This window comes from Lactuca virosa, chromosome 4, assembly GCF_052849685.1.
Source record: "Lactuca virosa cultivar CGN04683 chromosome 4, Lactuca_virosa_CGN04683_v6, whole genome shotgun sequence".
Lineage (NCBI taxonomy): Eukaryota > Viridiplantae > Streptophyta > Magnoliopsida > Asterales > Asteraceae > Lactuca > Lactuca virosa.
The window spans coordinates 223996089-224014622 of record NC_136429.1 but is presented as its reverse complement, the minus strand read 5'-3'; the positions used below and the strand labels follow the sequence as shown (position 1 = coordinate 224014622).

The 18534-nt window shown below is 41.1% G+C and overlaps 1 protein-coding gene across 1 annotated transcript; it reads right to left on the bottom strand.

The window, feature by feature from the left end:
- Positions 1-16153: 16153 nt before the first annotated feature.
- On the bottom strand, positions 16154-17665 carry LOC145108032 (clavaminate synthase-like protein At3g21360). The gene is made up of 3 exons (XM_079045014.1): positions 17200-17665; positions 16729-16982; positions 16154-16619 (listed from the first exon to the last, which is right to left on the bottom strand). The coding sequence occupies exons 1-3, from the start codon at positions 17575-17577 to the stop codon at positions 16268-16270; spliced, it is 984 nt and encodes a 327-aa protein (XP_078901140.1). The 5' UTR covers positions 17578-17665; the 3' UTR covers positions 16154-16267.
- Positions 17666-18534: the final 869 nt, after the last annotated feature.

The window sequence follows — 18534 nt, the reverse complement described above, 5'->3', positions numbered from 1 at the left end:
TCCCTCTCTCCTTGTTCATCTTGTTGCTTATGGTGTTTGTGAGTCCATTAGAGGTGCAACACTTGAGGCACTAAGCTTTCAGAAGTTAAGATAAAAAAGGATTGTGATTGTTATTGCTACATAACAATCAAGGTAAACTTTCTAACCCTAATCATATGTGATTTTCAGATTTGTATGCTTAGTCAGTTAGGGTTTATTGCTTTGGTATTCAATGTTGTATGTTTACTTAGAAAAATTTAGATCAAAGCAATTAGGGTTGCATGAACACCATCGGAATGATGTTTTACTCATAACCCAACATGATTGAGACTCGTGTTGGGAGTCACTTTGTTATCGAGTGAAAGGTTTTCGACAGCGATGAATGGTCACAGATTCTGTTTCCTAGTGGAATCAACAAGATAATCCAGGGTCACAAGGTTTACTTTTGGTTTGGGTTACCAAGTGGAGTCATATTTCTAGTGATTCAGAATGGTGTTGTATGTCGGGAAGACAGACAAGGTACTGGATATCTAGTTTTGAGCTAAGTAGTGATGATTGTTCTTTATTAGTTAAGGTTAGTAGGGGCAAGGATTCAATCGTTGTCGGTATATGGGTCCTGCGAAGGTTGGGTTCGATTATTATATTGGAAGGTGAACGCATGTTAGAGTCGACTTTTATTAGGGTTCTGGAAGAATTGACCTAATCGTCTATGGTGTCATGAATGTAGTAAGGAGTGATTTTGAGGATGAAATCTAATTTAAGTGGAGGAGAGTTGTAACACCCGTGTTCCAGATTGGTTAAGATTATTTGCATCAAGGACCAAAAGATGGAGTTTTAGAGGAAACTCTATGCCACGAAGTGGCCAAGGAACAGCACGATGCGACAACGGTTAATTGGTTGCATGACCTTTTGGACCACCACAACATGGCCAAGGAAGGCCACGATGTGGTAGCTAATCAGGCCCAAGCTCATGACTCTTTTAGGGTTCCCTTCGTATTTAAACCCCTCTAAACCCATTTTAGGGTTCATCATCAACCTCTAAACCTCCTTTCATATTAGAAAACCCTAGCCTTCGTCCATTGCTTGATTCTTGGTCTTTTGGGGAACTTTCTTGGCTTGAAGAATAATAGAAGGAGAAGGAGGAGGTGATCTTCTGGTGAAGCTTGAAAGGAATCAACATTATCATCACCTCATATTGTCTTCGAACCATTTGTAAGTCCTCAAGCTTGCATCTTGATGATTCTTTGGTTGTAGATCTAGCTTTATTATCTTATTTTGGTCCATAAGTGATGTTTGGTTGCTTTGAAGTTATAAAGGTTGCAACTTTATGACTCCCTCGAGTCCAATGAGCAATATATCGTATAGATGTAAACTTTGGGTTGGGATTCTTAGCCTTGCATGAGTTTTGGTCACTTTTGACTCACATTTGACCTAAGATGGATTTTAGACATGTATTGGAAATACATGTCTATAAAGCTTCCACCTTTATGATAGATCTAGCATTAGAAACCCTTCTGGAGTGGTTGGGTTATGGAATTTTTTGGATTAAGAGTTTAAAGGTTAAGACCTTACGGGTTTTGGATTTATTTAGACATACGGTTTGAGATCTTTATCCCTTTGGGCGTCTTAATGGATAAATTTGGAAACTTTATCCATTTAGACCATAGTATGGACTAGATTTGAGGTTTGGAGCTCTTGGAATTGAGGAAGGTAGCTTAATGCATTAAGTTGTTGCAAACCCAGTGACCACGATGTGGCGACTGGGAATTTCCCGTATGTTTGGTTGGGCGAAGGCTGCGAAGTGGCCAAGGAAGGCCACGATGTGGCGGTTGGCTAAAGTCAACTTTGACCGTTGACTTTTGGCATGGGTTGACTTTTGATCAAATTTCTATTTTTAGAAGGTAGACTTAGGGTTTGCATTGTATGGGTTGGGAGAGGTGTTTAACACCTATATTTTGCGGTGAGGGATGTTAGATATACACGACGTGACATTGAGCTGGGTTTTAGTCGATTTTGTGATTCAGGTGAGCCTCTTCACTATACTCGTGGGTCGAAGGCACCAATATCGACCACCCACTAGATTATGTTTGTAGGATGATAGTGGTCTTTGTGACACTTACTGTTATGTATGTATGTGTTTGTTGTCTTTGTGACTCTTGCTGATATGATTGTATGCTTAGCTGTAAGGGTGAAATAGACCCATTACCGGTTGAAAGAGACCGAAAGGGGTGAAATAGACCCAATTTCATTTTGAACTATTATGTATGTATGGTATGGGGTATCATGGGGAAACTCATTAAACTTTTTGCTTATAGTTTTATGTTTATGGTTTCAGGTACTTACAGTTCGATAGGGAAGGGCCAGCATGATCGTACCACATCCACCAGCATTCCGTATTTTATGACATGATCTGTACTCTGATAACTATTTTATGCATTATCACGTTTTGATAAGTTTTTGAAATGAATGAATGATGTTTTCGATGTTTTTAAAAATGAAATTTTTACTTAGAAAATTTTGGAACGTTACATTACTCTTACTCTTATACAATATAATATTCGTAGATATTTTAAATTAGGTTTCTCTTAAACTTTCTCTAATAACTCATCAGTCATTTATCTCTATCATAATTGTACCTCAATTAAGTTGTACCTTGACTCATCATGTCTGTAACACCTAAATTTTCAAAACAATTTTTCACATTTTATAAAACACGTTTTCATTCATAATCGTTATAAAAACACCATTGTATCACATAACATCACCTCCCAAGATCATAATAAAATCTCCCCGCGTGTGTACTGATCAAGCCGACGCCTTCCCGCGATCCTCGCTGGTACCTGAGACACATAACACAACACTGTAAGCATAAATGCCTAGTGAGTTCCCCAAAATACCACACATAACACATATTAGCCATTCGAGGCTATAACTCTGTTTGACACTCTGGTCAAAGTGTCTCTGTGGGACCCCCCAGTCCCATAACTCTGTGGGCCCTCTGGCCCTAACTCTATGGGTCCTCTGACCCTAACTCTGTGGACCTTCCGGTCCTAACTCTGAAAACTCTGTAACATACATAGCATATAACACATAGAAATCACATCATGCAAAAGCATACACAATACTCTGTCTCATAGCTCTAATTACCACTCTAGGTAAAGTATAGTGAGAAGACTCACCTCGGTTAACTCGGTAAAGCTCGAACTCTGTAAAGTCGGGTCTAGCCTCCGCCTAATCATATGAAATAAACACTCTGAATCAATACATCTCTCAAGGCTAGACTATTCCTTCTCTTAGTACTCTCAGAAGGGTAAAAGACCATTTTACCCCTCTCATGGCTCAAAGACCCTAAAGTTGACCAAACCCTAAAAGTCAATAAAGGTCAACAGTCAAACTTTGACCCGACTCGCCGAGTGCACTTGGGCGACTCGGCGAGTCTACACGTGCCCACTATCTTTCTGATCTCGCATGACACGTCGAGTCTTTCCCCTTACTCGACGGGTGACACCTGGCATGAATCGCAGGGCCACCCCGACTCAACTCGCCGAGTCTGTTCATGGACTCGGCGAGTTCCGCCTTGAACTCCAGTCCTCTAATTCCTCCGACTCACTGAGTCAACCCTATGCTCCACGAGTCGTCACAGATTGCGAGTCGCGGGGCTACCCGACTCTACTCGTCGAGTCCGTTCATGGACTCGGCGAGTTCATTCCATGCACATCCTCAAACAACTTCCTGAGGTTAGATCCAGTCCTCTAACCAATAGATCTATCATTCCCAAACCCAATAACCACGTAAAGTTTCCATCTTGATGCACATACAACATCTATTTGATCATATATGATGATTTAGCCCCAAATACCATAACTCAAGGTCATAGCCTCCATTGTTATTCAAAAAGCTTAATGAATAAGGCTCTCTGGACCTCTATGGATCCAGATCCAAAGCCTCCTCATCATAAGGGACTATTTGGGCTTCAAATCTAAGCAACAAAGGGTCTAAGAAACCCTAAATCCATATGATCATCATAAGAACAGAAGGGGAGTCGAATTACTACCTCAAATGTGAAGATCTTAGCTCCAAATCCACAGAATAACAATCTCCTATGCTTCCTCTTGGCTAGTACCTCCTTCTTCTTGCTAAATAACACTCCCAAGGTCAAAAAAATGGCTTCCTTCCTCTCCCAAAACGCTCAAGCACTCTAGGGTTTCTCTCTATGACTGGTGACCTCAAATGGCGGCCATAAGGGCCTTTAAATAGTCCCCAAACCCGAGAAATTAGGGTTTCATTAAACAGCATGGACTCGTCGAGTCCACGTATGGACTCGCCGAATCCAGTCATTAACCCGGATGGAGATTCGCGACTCTACTCGACGAGTCTGAGCGCCTACTCGCCGAGTCTCTCTCCAAAACTCAATAAAATACATAATTTAAAATACCTGGGAATCCGGATGTTACAATTCTCCCCCACTAGAATCAGACTTCGCCCTCGAAGTCTCACTCCACAAATAACTCTGGATACTGCTCGCGCATCTCTAACTCCGGCTCCCAGGTCATTTCAGAACCCTTCCGATGTTGCCACTGGACTTGAACCAATGGCACCTCCTTGTTTCTCAAAGTCTTGATCCTTTGATCCACAATCGCAACCGGTCTTTCAACATAATTCAGGCTCGCATCCACCTGAATGTCCTCTAACGAAACCACTGCCGACTCATCAGCGATACACTTCCTCAACTGAGACACGTGGAAGGTATCGTGAATCTGGCTCAACTCCGTAGGTAGCTCCAAACGATACGCTACCCTGCCCACCCTGGCAGTCACCCTGAAAGGACCAATATACCGAGGTCCCAACTTACCCTTCTTCCTGAATCGGATCACCCCCTTCCAAGGAGATACCTTTAGGAGTACTAAGTCACCAACCTGGAACTCAAGCCCCGAGCGACGTCTGTCCGCATAACTCTTCTGGCGGCTCTGAGCGGTCAACAACCTCTGTCTGACCTGCTGAATCTGCTCAGTCGTCTGAAGTACTATCTCTGTACTACCCATCACACGCTGCCCGACCTCACCTCAGCAAATAGGAGTCCGACACCTCCTCCCATACAACAGCTCAAAGGGTGGCATACCGATGCTCGAATGATGGTTGTTGTTATAGGAAAACTCAGCCAAGGGCAAGTATGTGTCCCAACTCCCTCCGAAATCCAACACACATGCCCGAAGCATGTCCTCGAGCGTCTGAATCGTCCGCTCACTCTGCCGATCTGTCTGGGGGTGGTATGCGGTACTAAAATGTAGCCTCGTACCCAACTCCTCATGAAACGTCTTCCAGAATCTGGAAGTGAAACGCACATCTCGATCTGAGACGATCGAGATCGGCACTCCATGCCGTGATACTACCTCCCTCACGTACAACTCTGCCAACCTCTCAGCGGAGGAGCTCTCACTGATAGCAAGGAAGTGAGCGCTCTTCGTCAACCTGTCCACAATCACCCAAATTGCATCGACGCCCCTTGCAGTCCTTGGCAATTTGGTGATAAAATCCATGGTAATCTGTTCCCACTTCCACTCGGGAACCTCCAACGGCTGCAACTTACCTTGCGGCCTCTGGTGCTCGGCCTTAACCCTGCGACAGGTCAAGCACCTCTCAACAACCCATGCTACATCCCTCTTCATACAGGGCCACCAATAATCTCTTCTCAGGTCCAAATACATCTTAGTGGCCCCGGGATGGATCGAAAACCTCGATCGGTGTGCCTCCTCCATCAATATGGTACGTGCCCCGCCCACAAATGGCACCCAGATCCGACCCTGGAAGGTCATAAGCCCTCTGCTATCGGTAACAAACTCCGATACATATCCGATAACCCGCTCTCTCTTGCGGTTCTCCGGTCTCACGGCCTCAGCCTGGGCCCCTCGGATGGTGTCCAACACCGGAGTCATCACTGTCAATCTCATACAAACGTCCCGTATCGGGGCGCTCTCCGCCCTACGACTCAGGGCATCGGCTACAACGTTAGCCTTGCCCGGGTGGTACAGGATCTCACAATCGTAATCCTTTACCACGTCCAACCATCTCCTCTGGCGCATATTCAGGTTGGGTTGATCCATCAAGTACTTCAAGCTCTTGTGGTCCGTGTATATGGTACATCGAACCCCATACAGATAGTGACGCCAGATCTTGAGGACGAACACTACAGTCCCCAACTCCATATCGTGGGTGGGATACCTTGTCTCGTGAGGCTTCAGCTGCCTCGATGCGTATGCTATCACATGCCCTCTCTGCATCAGCACCGCTCCCAGCCCCGATATCGATGCGTCACAATACACCACAAAGTCCTCCATCCCCTCCGGAAGGGCTAACACTGGGGCTTCGCACAGTCTCTGGCGAAGTGTCTCGAAGGAGGCCTGCTGCTCTGGTCCCCATGAAAAAGTAACACCCTTCCGGGTCAACCTGGTGAGTGGCACGGCGATCTTGGAGAAATCCCTGATAAATCTCCGATAATAGCCAGCCAACCCTAAGAAACTCCTGATCTCGGTGGGGGATCTCGGCACCTCCCAACTCATAACCGCCTCAATCTTGGCCGGGTCGACAAATATCCCATTCTGGTTAACGAGGTGCCCTAGGAACTGGACCTCTCGTAACCATAAATCACACTTGGAGAATTTGGCATAAAGCCTCTCCGATCTCAAAACTCCAAGTAACTCTCTCAAATGCTCCTCATGCTGCTCTCTGGATCTCGAATACACCAGTATATCATCGATGAACACGATCACCGAATGGTCCAACATCGGTCTGCATACTCTGTTCATGAGATCCATGAACGCCGTCGGTGCATTGGTGAGCCCGAAAGGCATCACCACGAACTCGTAATGCCCGTAACGAGTCCTGAACGCTGTCTTCTGGATATCCTCATCTCGTACTCTCATCTGATGATATCCAGACCTCAAGTCGATCTTGGACAACCAAGACGCTCCATGCAACTGATCGAATAAATCGTCGATCCTCGGTAAGGGGTAACGGTTCTTGACCGTCAGTTTGTTCAACTCCCGGTAATCAATGCACATCCGGTGTGAACCATCCTTTTTCTTGACAAAAAGGATCGGCGCTCCCCACGGCGAGCTACTCGGCCGTATAAACCCCTTCCCCAGCAGCTCCCGAAGCTGCGAGGATAACTCCTGCATCTCTGGTGGCGCAAGGCGATAGGGTGCCTTGGCGATAGGCGCTGCCCTCGGAACCAAATCAATACGGAACTCTACCTGCCTCTCGGGAGGCACACCCGACAACTCCTCGGGGAAAACATCTGGGAACTCGCGCACTATCGGGACCTCATCGATCGACCTCGGCCTCTTTGCATCTACTCTCGTATCCACCACATAAGCCACAAACCCACTACAGCCCTGCTGTAAACTCTGCCTCGCTCTAGCGGCCGAACAAAATGCTGACCCAGAACGGGAACCCTCGCCGTACACCGTAAGTACTCCCCCACTGGGGTCTCGTATCGTCATCAACTGTCGCTCACAGTCAATCACAGCTCCGAAACGGCTCAACCAATCCATGCCCACTATGACACATACGTCCCCCATAGCAATCGGGACTAGATCTATCGGAAACTCGACACCGAAGATCTCGAGTACACATCCTCGAATCACATCAGTAGCATACAACGCTCGCTCGTCAGCTATGGAAACTCGTAGAGGTCGACTCAACGCCTCATGCTGGGTACTGATGTGCTGACTAAACGCTAGTGACACAAAAGACCGACTCGCACCCGAGTCAAATAACACCAAGGCAGGTACAGAACACACAAGAAATGTACCTACGCATATCACAATATAAGCATAACACTACAAACTCAAAATAAACAGAGGAAAGAATACATGCCAGCTACCACATCGGGTGCTGCGCGGACCTCCTCCGTTGTCAACTGGAAGGCTCTCCCGCGAGCCTTCGGCGCCTCAGCCTTCGCCGGCCGACTCTCTGTAGCTCGAACAGCAGCAGGAGCAGATCCCTGAGAAGCTCCCTGAGCTGACCCTCGTAACTGTGGACACTCGGCCTTCCGGTGTCCGGTCTGGTTGCAGTGAAAACAGACTGCAAACCCCTTGGGGCAATCCTTGGCCATATGCCCCTCCTTGCCACATTTGTAGCAAGACCCTGCTTTGCACACTCCATCATGACTCTTGCCGCACTTGCCACAAGTACGGCCCCTCTGGCTCCCTGATCTCGAATCGGCAGGCTTGGCCCGCTTGGCTGCCGGCTGAGACTGTGCCGGTCGCCGATCCCTCCCCTGAGACTCCGCCTCTTCCCTAGCCTGAGTCTCCAGCTCTATCTCCCTCTTCCGGGTATTTGCCTGAAGCTCGGAAAATGTCCGGTACGTCGAGTTCGCCACGAACTCTCGTATATCCCTCCTCAAAATGCTCAGATATCGGCTCATACGTGCCTGCTCGGAGGACACGTGCTCTGGGCAGAACATCGCCCGCTCATGGAACATCCTGGTGATCACTGTAACAAACTCTGTACCCTGCTTGAGGGTCAAAAACTCCTGGGCCAAACGCTCCCTCTCCACCTGGGGAACGTACTCTTCTCGAAACATAGCAGTGAACCTCTCCCAGGTCACTGCAACAAGCTCAGTAGGCGAATAGTGCGCCGTCACAAACTTCCACCAGTCCTTCGCTCCCAAGCGAAGCTGGTTCAACGTGAACCGGACTCTAAAATGCTCTGGAGATGAGCAAGTAAAGAAACACCCCTCAATGTCTGATATCCACCTCATCGCTGCAATCGGGTCCTGGGTCCCATCAAACTCCGGTGGTTTTGTGTTGCTGAACTCACGAAACAGCAACGCATCACCACCCTGCGACCTAGTCGCAGCTATAGCTGCAGTGGCCGCAGCAACCGCAGCCTCAGAAAGAGCAGCGTATCTCTCGTCAAATGTCTCTATCAGTGTGGTCTTGATAGACCCGAACACCTCTGGTATCTCTGCCCTGATGGCTGCAGCCACCTCCTCATGAATGATCCTACGGATCTCCTCATCACTAGTACCGCTGCTCTCTGGTGTGTGGCGTGTCCCAACCATGATGTCTCTGAAATACAACATAATAAATATCAGGGACTCGCTCGAGTATACTCGCACTCGATAACTCCACCCTACTTGCTCCTTAGTACCCAATGGATTCTTACTTAGGGTGCGCACTGCTCCGGTGTCTTCAGTAGTACGGGCCCTATACTACCGTCCACACCGCATCAGCATCCACTCTAAGTCCTCCTCCTTGGATCCCAAGTCCCAAGTACTCTACTCTCTTTAACCATATGCTACTCACTAGCAGCTCTCTCATAAACTCCTCGCTGCTATCTAAACACTCTCAAGTATCCCTAGCAGCAAAACTCCTAGACTAAGGCATCACATATCAGGCCACTCTAGTCCTAATAAGAATACCTAGTCTACTCTAGCATGCATAGCATAACTCATCATATATCATAACATAATATATCTCATAACACTAATTACAAGGGTATTTTGGGAAATCACCGTTCGGGCGCTGGCTGATCGTACACACGGCTCTGCTCTGTTTGTCTCAAAACTCTTTTTACTCTTTTAAAAAGTTTTTAGTCATCAAAATTTCTCTCAAATCCTCAGTTTGAGTTCAGATACGCCCGAAGATGAATCCGAATCCCTCAAACCAAGGCTCTGATACCAACTTGTAACACCCAAATTTTCAAAACAATTTTTCACATTTTATAAAACACGTTTTCATTCATAATCGTTATAAAAACACCATTGTATCACATAACATCATCTCCCAAGATCATAATAAAATTTCCCCGCGTGTGTACTGATCAAGCCGGCGCCTTCCCGCGATCCTCGCTGGTACCTGAGACACATAACACAACACTGTAAGCATAAATGCCTAGTGAGTTCCCCAAAATACCACACATAACACATATTAGCCACTCGAGGCTATAACTCTGTTTGACACTCTGGTCAAAGTGTCTCTGTGGGACCCCCCAGTCCCATAACTCTGTGGGCCCTCTGGCCCTAACTCTATGGGTCCTCTGACCCTAACTCTGTGGACCTTCCGGTCCTAACTCTGAAAACTCTGTAACATACATAGCATATAACACATAGAAATCCCATCATGCAAAAGCATACACAATACTCTGTCTCATAGCTCTAATTACCACTCTAGGTAAAGTATAGTGAGAAGACTCACCTCGGTTAACTCGGTAAAGCTCGAACTCTGTAAAGTCGGGTCTAGACTCCGCCTAATCATATGAAATAAACACTCTGAATCAATACATCTCTCAAGGCTAGACTATTCCTTCTCTTAGTACTCTCAGAAGGGTAAAAGACCATTTTACCCCTCTCATGGCTCAAAGACCCTAAAGTTGACCAAACCCTAAAAGTCAATAAAGGTCAACAGTCAAACTTTGACCAGACTCGCCGAGTGCACTTGGGCGACTCGGCGAGTCTACACGTGCCCACTATCTTTCTGATCTCGCATGACACGTCGAGTCTTTCCCCTTACTCGACGGGTGACACCTGGCATGAATCGCGGGGCCACCCCGACTCAACTCGCCGAGTCTGTTCATGGACTCGGCGAGTTCCGCCTTGAACTCCAGTCCTCTAATTCCTCCGACTCACTGAGTCAACCCTATGCTCCACGAGTCGTCACAGATTGCGAGTCGCGGGGCTACCCGACTCTACTCGTCGAGTCCGTTCATGGACTCGACGAGTTCATTCCATGCACATCCTCAAACAACTTCCTGAGGTCAGGTCCAGTCCTCTAACCAATAGATCTATCATTCCCAAACCCAATAACCACGTAAAGTTTCCATCTTGATGCACATACAACATTTATTTGATCATATATGATGATTTAGCCCCAAATACCATAACTCAAGGTCATAGCCTCCATTGTTATTCAAAAAGCTTAATGAATAAGGCTCTCTGGACCTCTATGGATCCAGATCCAAAGCCTCCTCATCATAAGGGACTATTTGGGCTTCAAATCTAAGCAACAAAGGGTCTAAGAAACCCTAAATCCATATGATCATCATAAGAACAGAAGGGGAGTCGAATTACTACCTCAAATGTGAAGATCTTAGCTCCAAATCCACAGAATAGCAATCTCCTATGCTTCCTCTTGGCTAGTACCTCCTTCTTCTTGCTAAACAACACTCCCAAGGTCAAAAAAATGGCTTCCTTCCTCTCCCAAAACGCTCAAGCACTCTAGGGTTTCTCTCTATGACTGGTGACCTCAAATGGCGGCCATAAGGGCCTTTAAATAGTCCCCAAACCCGAGAAATTAGGGTTTCATTAAACAGCGTGGACTCGCCGAGTCCACGTATGGACTTGCCGAGTCCAGTCATTAACCCGGATGGAGATTCGCGACTCTACTCGGCGAGTCTGAGCGCCTACTCGCCGAGTCTCTCTCCAAAACTCAATAAAATACATAATTTAAGATACCTGGGAATCCGGATGTTACAATGTTGATTACCATAATCCTATTACAATATGTTTAAAACTCTCACTCTTTTTTATAATGTAAAAATTTTATATGTATCTCAAACAAACATGTTTATAATTCTCCAACTTTGTTCGTTAAAGACCATTATGCTATTAAAAGCATATTGATTGCTAAAGCAATTGTCGAAATCTCAAGGATAATCTTAATGTATGTTCTCTCTCTAACTCTAACCATCTCTACTGATAGTATTTTACTTACTACCAGTCACAACTCTTAACTCTTTTAACTGGTACTATTCCTCTTTCTACTTTTCACAATCGACAATAGCATTTAGTTATTCTCAACTATAGTATTTCTTACTTTTCACAATCGCCTATAACATTTAGTTATTCTCAATTATAATATTTCTCTTACTATTAGCTATAATTTTTTTATCTATGATTTCTTAATCCTCTTAACTCATCATCTAATTATCATGAAAGGCATAACTCATACTTTTTCTTTAAAATGGCTCAATACAATATTTCTTTTATAATACTCATAATAATACAAAAGATATTAATCGAATGCACTCTTAACTCTTAACTCAACTTTGTATCATATAATAATCAAAGAACTCACGATTCTTAATAATGATATCAATCATCTAATGATATCATATTCTCGTCAACTATCTCACACAAGTTTTAACTCATTTCTCTTTATATTCAACCAAAAGCTCGTCAAGGAATGTTCCTTGAGAGAGAAACTTAAATGTCATGAAGTCAATGGGAGTCGTATTGATCTTGAGCTCGTTAAGGATGTGATGTAATGATTTGAGATTTTGCGATGCTTTTTCTTTATAACTTTCGTTTTTAAACTACGGTTTACAAACAAAGGGTTTTTTCCTTGAATATATCTTTATGAAAATGTGTGTTTATTCTAGTTTAAAAATGAAAATATTCTGAAAATTAGGACGTTACAAAATTTAAGTTTTGTTCCAATCAATTTAACACATCCCTAAGGCTATGACTTTCACCTACATACATACAAGTTTGTACATACACATATACATACGTTCATGTTTGCATACATTATACACACATATACATTATACATTCAAGTTTGTGTATGCACACAATATACACACATACACTCCATATTGCATACAATACATATACACATATATAGTTTCTTGTTTTCATATATACAAATAGACATAATATACACGTATACATACAAAATCTCATATATATATATATATATATATATATATATATATATATATATATATATATACATACATTTATTGTAAATATATACATTATACGTACCAAATTTCAAAAATTAGATTATATAGAACCTGTTGGTAGCCATAGAAGGGTGGTGGCGGTACTCCGGTAGCAGTGGTGATGAAATTATGGAAACAACAAATAAACAGTGGAACAAGCTGAAGAAATCACGAAATTGGTATAAAATCTGGTATGTTGGTCACCAGGGAGAAGAGAAAGAGAAAGAGAAAATAAGAAGAAGAAGCATCTATAGTTTTGTTGCTATTATGGTGGTTGTCGTTAATGAGTTTTGTTGGCGCCGATATTGTGGTGGTTGCCTATGATGAGTTTTGTTGTCGCCGGTAGTGGAGGTGGTTGCTAGTGGTCTTTGTTGGTGAAAATCTGACGAAACCGCTAAAATCAATATCAAATCGTTGTAGAAAGGTTAGAGAGAAAAGGGTTGCAGATAAGGGAAGTATTGAATTGAAGGGGATTAATCAGTGACAAATTTTAGCGACGACGATACATAATTAGCGGCGACATGTATGAGGTAACTTTTCGCAGGCCATTTTTAGCATTAACGGCGACATCTTTGGCCGCTATTAATGTCGTTGCTATTGGTATTATAAGACACATGTCTCTAACCATTGGATCTATCCAACATATCAACGGTTAGGATTACAACATGAGAGTTCAATGACATGATGTAGGCAATAGTGGCGACGCCATTAGCAGCGACATCAAACACATGTTTTGTGTCACTGATAAGGATGATTGTCGTCGCTAATAGTTGTTGCTTGAACTTCGAGCAATTATGGTGAAATTAGGTTTGCCTAAAATCGATTGAAGACGAGGGAAGCAATAATATTACTTAATTAATTAAACTTTGATTTCAACTATGGGAAGTGAGAATGAATTTTCAATAGAAGGAATAGAAAAGGGGCTTGATTTCAATTTTCAACAGGGAAGGAAGCTAGGTTTTCGCTGAAGGAAACGGAAATAAGGAATTGAAATTTTTTGATAGAGGGAAGGAACTTTTCAGTCTTCAACATGTTATATAAAGGTGAAAATTATTCATCATTTTATATATGTTTTTTTGTGTTCAATGAATAATTATAAATTAGAATTGTTTTTGTTTTCGTTAAATCGCATTATCTATGCTTAAACAAATAAAATCACTATTCAAATGCAACAAAATGATAGCACTAAGGAACAGGAAGCATGATCGAATTCAAAAAGACACGGTCTAAAAGTCGATGTCTTTTTTAGGACTGTTCATTATTCGGATAAAACCGAATTGTCCAATTGGACAATTTGGATTGAACTATTTAGTTCGGATTTTTGAATTTTTGGATGAGTTTCTAGTAAAACCGAATAATTATTTTGGATTTCGGATTGGTTACGGTTTATAAAATTAAAACCGAAGAGTCCAAAAAAACCGAATAAGAGTTTATTATTTACTTATATATATATATATATATATATATATATATATATATATATATATATATATATATATATATATATATATATATATATATAGAGAGAGAGAGAGAGAGAGAGAGAGAGACGAGGGTTCAATTGAGAAAAAAAAAGGTTGAGAATGGGGGAATCATTCTCAGCCACACATTTATTTTGCCGCAAAACACTTAGGCGTACCGTCGGAAATGGATAACGGATAAACATGTGTTTTCCAACGAAACATGTTTCCTTAAACGATGTTAATCATTACCTTAATATATACAAAAACATATTTTTTTCGTTTTTTTTATTTTTAGAAAGCCATTATTATCGAAAAATTATTTTAAATATATCAAAATTCATAATTTTTTATTCTCTATAAATAGACATCCATATTGATATACTTTTAAGATAAAATAAAAAATTTATTTTTTTTAGAGTTTCAACTCTCGTTATTCATAAGTGAATAAAAAAATCTATCAGATTTTTATTACAGTATATTCGTTATTCACTTATGAATAAAACGTATGCGTAACTTTTTTTATAGTTTAAGTACCGTTCATATATGAATATGACACGCAATAAAGTTTTCTTACTTAAAATATATTTTTTTACATCATCTTTTATCATATATTATATTTATATATGAATAAAACGTGTATTAGTTGTCGTCATATTTTATATTCATATATGAATAAAACATTTATCAGATTTTTGTTACAGTTAATTTGTTATTCATATATGAATAAGTAGTATAAATGATACTTAAACTGTAAAAAAAATTAATTATATATTTTTGTTCATAAGTGAATAACGAATGTACTGTAGCAAAAATCTGATGCATTTTTATTCATTTATGAATAACGATAGCTGAAAATATAAAAAAAAATAAATTTTTTATTTTATCTTAAAAGTATATCAATATGGATGTCTATTTGTAGAGAATAAAAATCATAAATTTTGGTATATTTAAAATCATTTTTCGATATAAATAGCTTCTTAAAAATTAAAAAAACAAAAAAAAACTATGTTTTTGTATATATTAATGTAATGATTAGCATAGTTTAAGGAAACATGTTTTGTTGGAAACACATGTGTATTCCTTATCCATTTCCGCTGGTACAACAAAGGCTTTTGCGGCAAAAATAAATGAGTGGCTGAGAACGATTCCCTAATTCTCAACTTTTTTTATTTTCTCAATTGAACTTACCTATATATATATATATATATATATATATATATATATATATATATATTTGTTTCAAGTATACATGTTTTAGTTATTTATTAATTTGCTAAATTGTATTTTTAAATAGATTAGAAAGTATTATCCAATAAAATACTTCAATGTATACTTTTCAATAGCTTTTTATCTATAAAATATTGAATTATAATAAATTTTTTAATAGTTGTTCATAATTTTAATTCTCACCAAAAAAATTATTTTAAAGTTGATTAATATTATGTTATATATATTTTTAAATGTCTCGCTTCTTGAAAACCGAATTGTAAAAACGATCCAACTGAATTATAATTTGAATGGTTTGGATCAGATTTGAATTTAGTTTGGACTCTTCGGATTCACGTTTTGAAAACCGAAATTAATTTGGATTCACCTGATTTTATCGGATCATACCGATCCATCCAAACGAACACCCCTAGTCTTTTTGGTGCAACTATTATTTTTTTTATAATTCACCCCTAACTTTTTTTTTAATTATAATTTGACCCAAATTCTAGTTTGTTTAGCTAGACCAGCGGGCAAACCTTTAAAGTTTTTTAAGAAAGGTTATTTCTATAATATTTTTATTTAGGAATTTTCTATATTTGTTTTTTTGAATAAATTTTTTTTTTTCATATGCACAGGGTATCAACCCAAGTAACAAATGAAATATCAATTTATATGAACAAATTAAAGAAAATGTAACTTTATACTTTCAAAAAAAAATTTAACATAAAAGTATAAAACACCAAAACTCAAAACCAATATAAGCAAACCTATACACATTCCAGAAAATTATATTGTTTTATTTAGCTTAGCATATGCATTTATTAAAATCTGGTTATTAAATACTAAAATACAGCATTGTTTTTGCCTGCAACAGTTCAATGAAACGCCGATCACTTGCAAAGGGAAGCTAGTATACGACGTGGCGGCTTTAGTAGTGGTCGTCGGCCATGAAGAACCATCAAATTACTAATAAGCAGAATATCGCCTTTCTTCCAAGGTATGGCAACGCATTCTTCTTCCAGGATCTTCCTGTAGTCTTCCACAGCATCATCAGACACAGGGTCGCCATTACCGATCTCGACAAAAAACGATTTTCCCGCAGGGCCACTATAAGTAGTTGTAATAGGGTTGAACCATGTTTTCCGGCGACTCTCTTTGTCAAACCTGATAGCTGGCAGTGGGCCTGTTGTAGCTTTTGCAGCATTCCCAATCCATTCAATCTTTATTCCAAGCTTTGCTGCCCTGTCAATGGAGGAATCTCTTGAGCCATGCATGTTTGGATAAAGTTCGTGAACGTGTATTATAATTATATTATGGGGTTTAATATAAATTGTGAAGAAAACAAACAAACCTTTCTGCAGCAACATTTTTGTCGTCGGTGTTGAATTTTGACTTCCAATTACGACTGATGACGGATGATGGATCGTCTTCATCCGTGATTACCTCTGTATACGTCAATCCATGCTCTTCTAGTACTGCAACCAACTCTGGGTGCTTCTCTTTCATCTTTTCGTATAAGATATGGCTCAAAACTATCGGAGTTTCTCCCCCTTTTCCTGGTTCTTCATCACAAAAGAAAAATACCTTGGTGGGGAAATCAGGAGCCTGTACATGCATGCACATGAAAGCACTGAGTTGCGATTAGAAAAACCCCTGTGCTAATAAACTTAATGAAACCACAAGTTGTTAAACATGTGCAAAAGCTTTGAGCTGAACTCGTACGTACACAATGATGCAGAATTAACAGAAATTGACAAGCTAGCTAATTAGGTAAGCCAATTGTTATCATGAAAAACGAGATTGATAGAATTGAGAAATTTACGTAAGACATCTCGTGATGGAAAGGAATTCCCATATGGGGAGGAGATTCATTTGCGGTGTAAACCCGGCCAACCACCTTCGTCCGAGGGGCTATGCCGCCTAAGTAGGGAATTTCAGCGTAGGAGAAAGCTTCCACAACGTGGTTGAAGTCGGAAGGTGAGGCAACAGGGAAGCCTCGGAAGAGAATAGCGCCGCTTTTCTGGAGAAGAGACTCCAGCCATGGCTTGTGAGTTCTGATAGCTTCTTCAAAATCATGGAGTTCTACTGCAGTAGAATCATTGGTATGGTTTGGCGATAACACCGCCGGGAAAAGAAGACCGTTGTCCAGAGGTTTTTGCTGAGGTAGCTCTATATCTCGGAAGAATTTTCCGGTAGCCATTTGGATTGCTTTTCAACTGTCGTCGATGAATAAGAAGACGATGAGTAATTCTGACTCCATGGACTATATTCACGGGGTAGATATATCGCCCTTCTCTAGGGGCTTATAGGTTATAGCTTGAATAATTTGTTGTGTTTACATTAATGATTGCAACATTAATGATTGCAGCAGAAGTCCCACATATACACGACGAATGCGACTTTCTTAAAAGTGATATTAAATTGATCATTTATTTTATTAGGATAGAGTTTGTGCGGTTGGGCGTGCCATCCGTCGGCATGCTTAGGTGGACGATGGTTTCCTCTGAGATTACCGTTCTTGACCGTGATATGGTTTGGCAGTAGGCAACTCTTTACCGATAATCGTTTTTTTCTATCCGGCAAATATATTAAAAGGCCAATGAGAAGGTGCTAGAAGGCTAAAAAGTAATTAATGCATATAAGAAGGGAAATGAGAAGGAAATAGAACGTCCAAGATTACATCCAACCACCAAAAAAAAACAAAAATACGCGATTGTTTACTACTCCATGTCTTGATCGCCGATTATCCAAATGGAAATATGTTCCAATCAACCCATTTGATTGCGGGGTTCGCACTCATGTGCTTTATCCATAGGTAGACCATGGATTGAATGTTATCCGCAACCATAGTTGGTGAAATACACAGCTTCTTGAAAATTCGTTCGTTTCTTGCTTTTCAGATCCACCACAGCGTTTCGTAGCAAATGCATATCATCAGTTTCCGTTTCTTCGGGCAATGCCCCATGTGTCAGCATAATTTATTACTTCCCCTACAGATTCGAAGTGAAACGTGTCAACAATACACCACCTAAAGATCCAAGTCCACACCGTGCTTGCAAAGGGACAAATAATTAGTATGTGATTTGCATTCTCGTCCTGACAATAGCTACAGTCACTCGAATCTACATGTATCCCACGTTTTATCAGTGTTGAAGCT

Excerpts from the sequence above, each read along its gene's own strand:
- LOC145108032 (XM_079045014.1), bottom strand. The coding sequence starts at position 17,577 with ATGGCTACCGGAAAATTCTTCCGAGATATAGAGCTACCTCAGCAAAAA. Across the intron at positions 16,983-17,199 it reads TCCATCACGAGATGTCTTAC|GCTCCTGATTTCCCCACCAA; the intron begins GTAAATTTCTCA and ends ATGCATGTACAG. Across the intron at positions 16,620-16,728 it reads AAAAATGTTGCTGCAGAAAG|GGCAGCAAAGCTTGGAATAA; the intron begins GTTTGTTTGTTT and ends CTCCATTGACAG.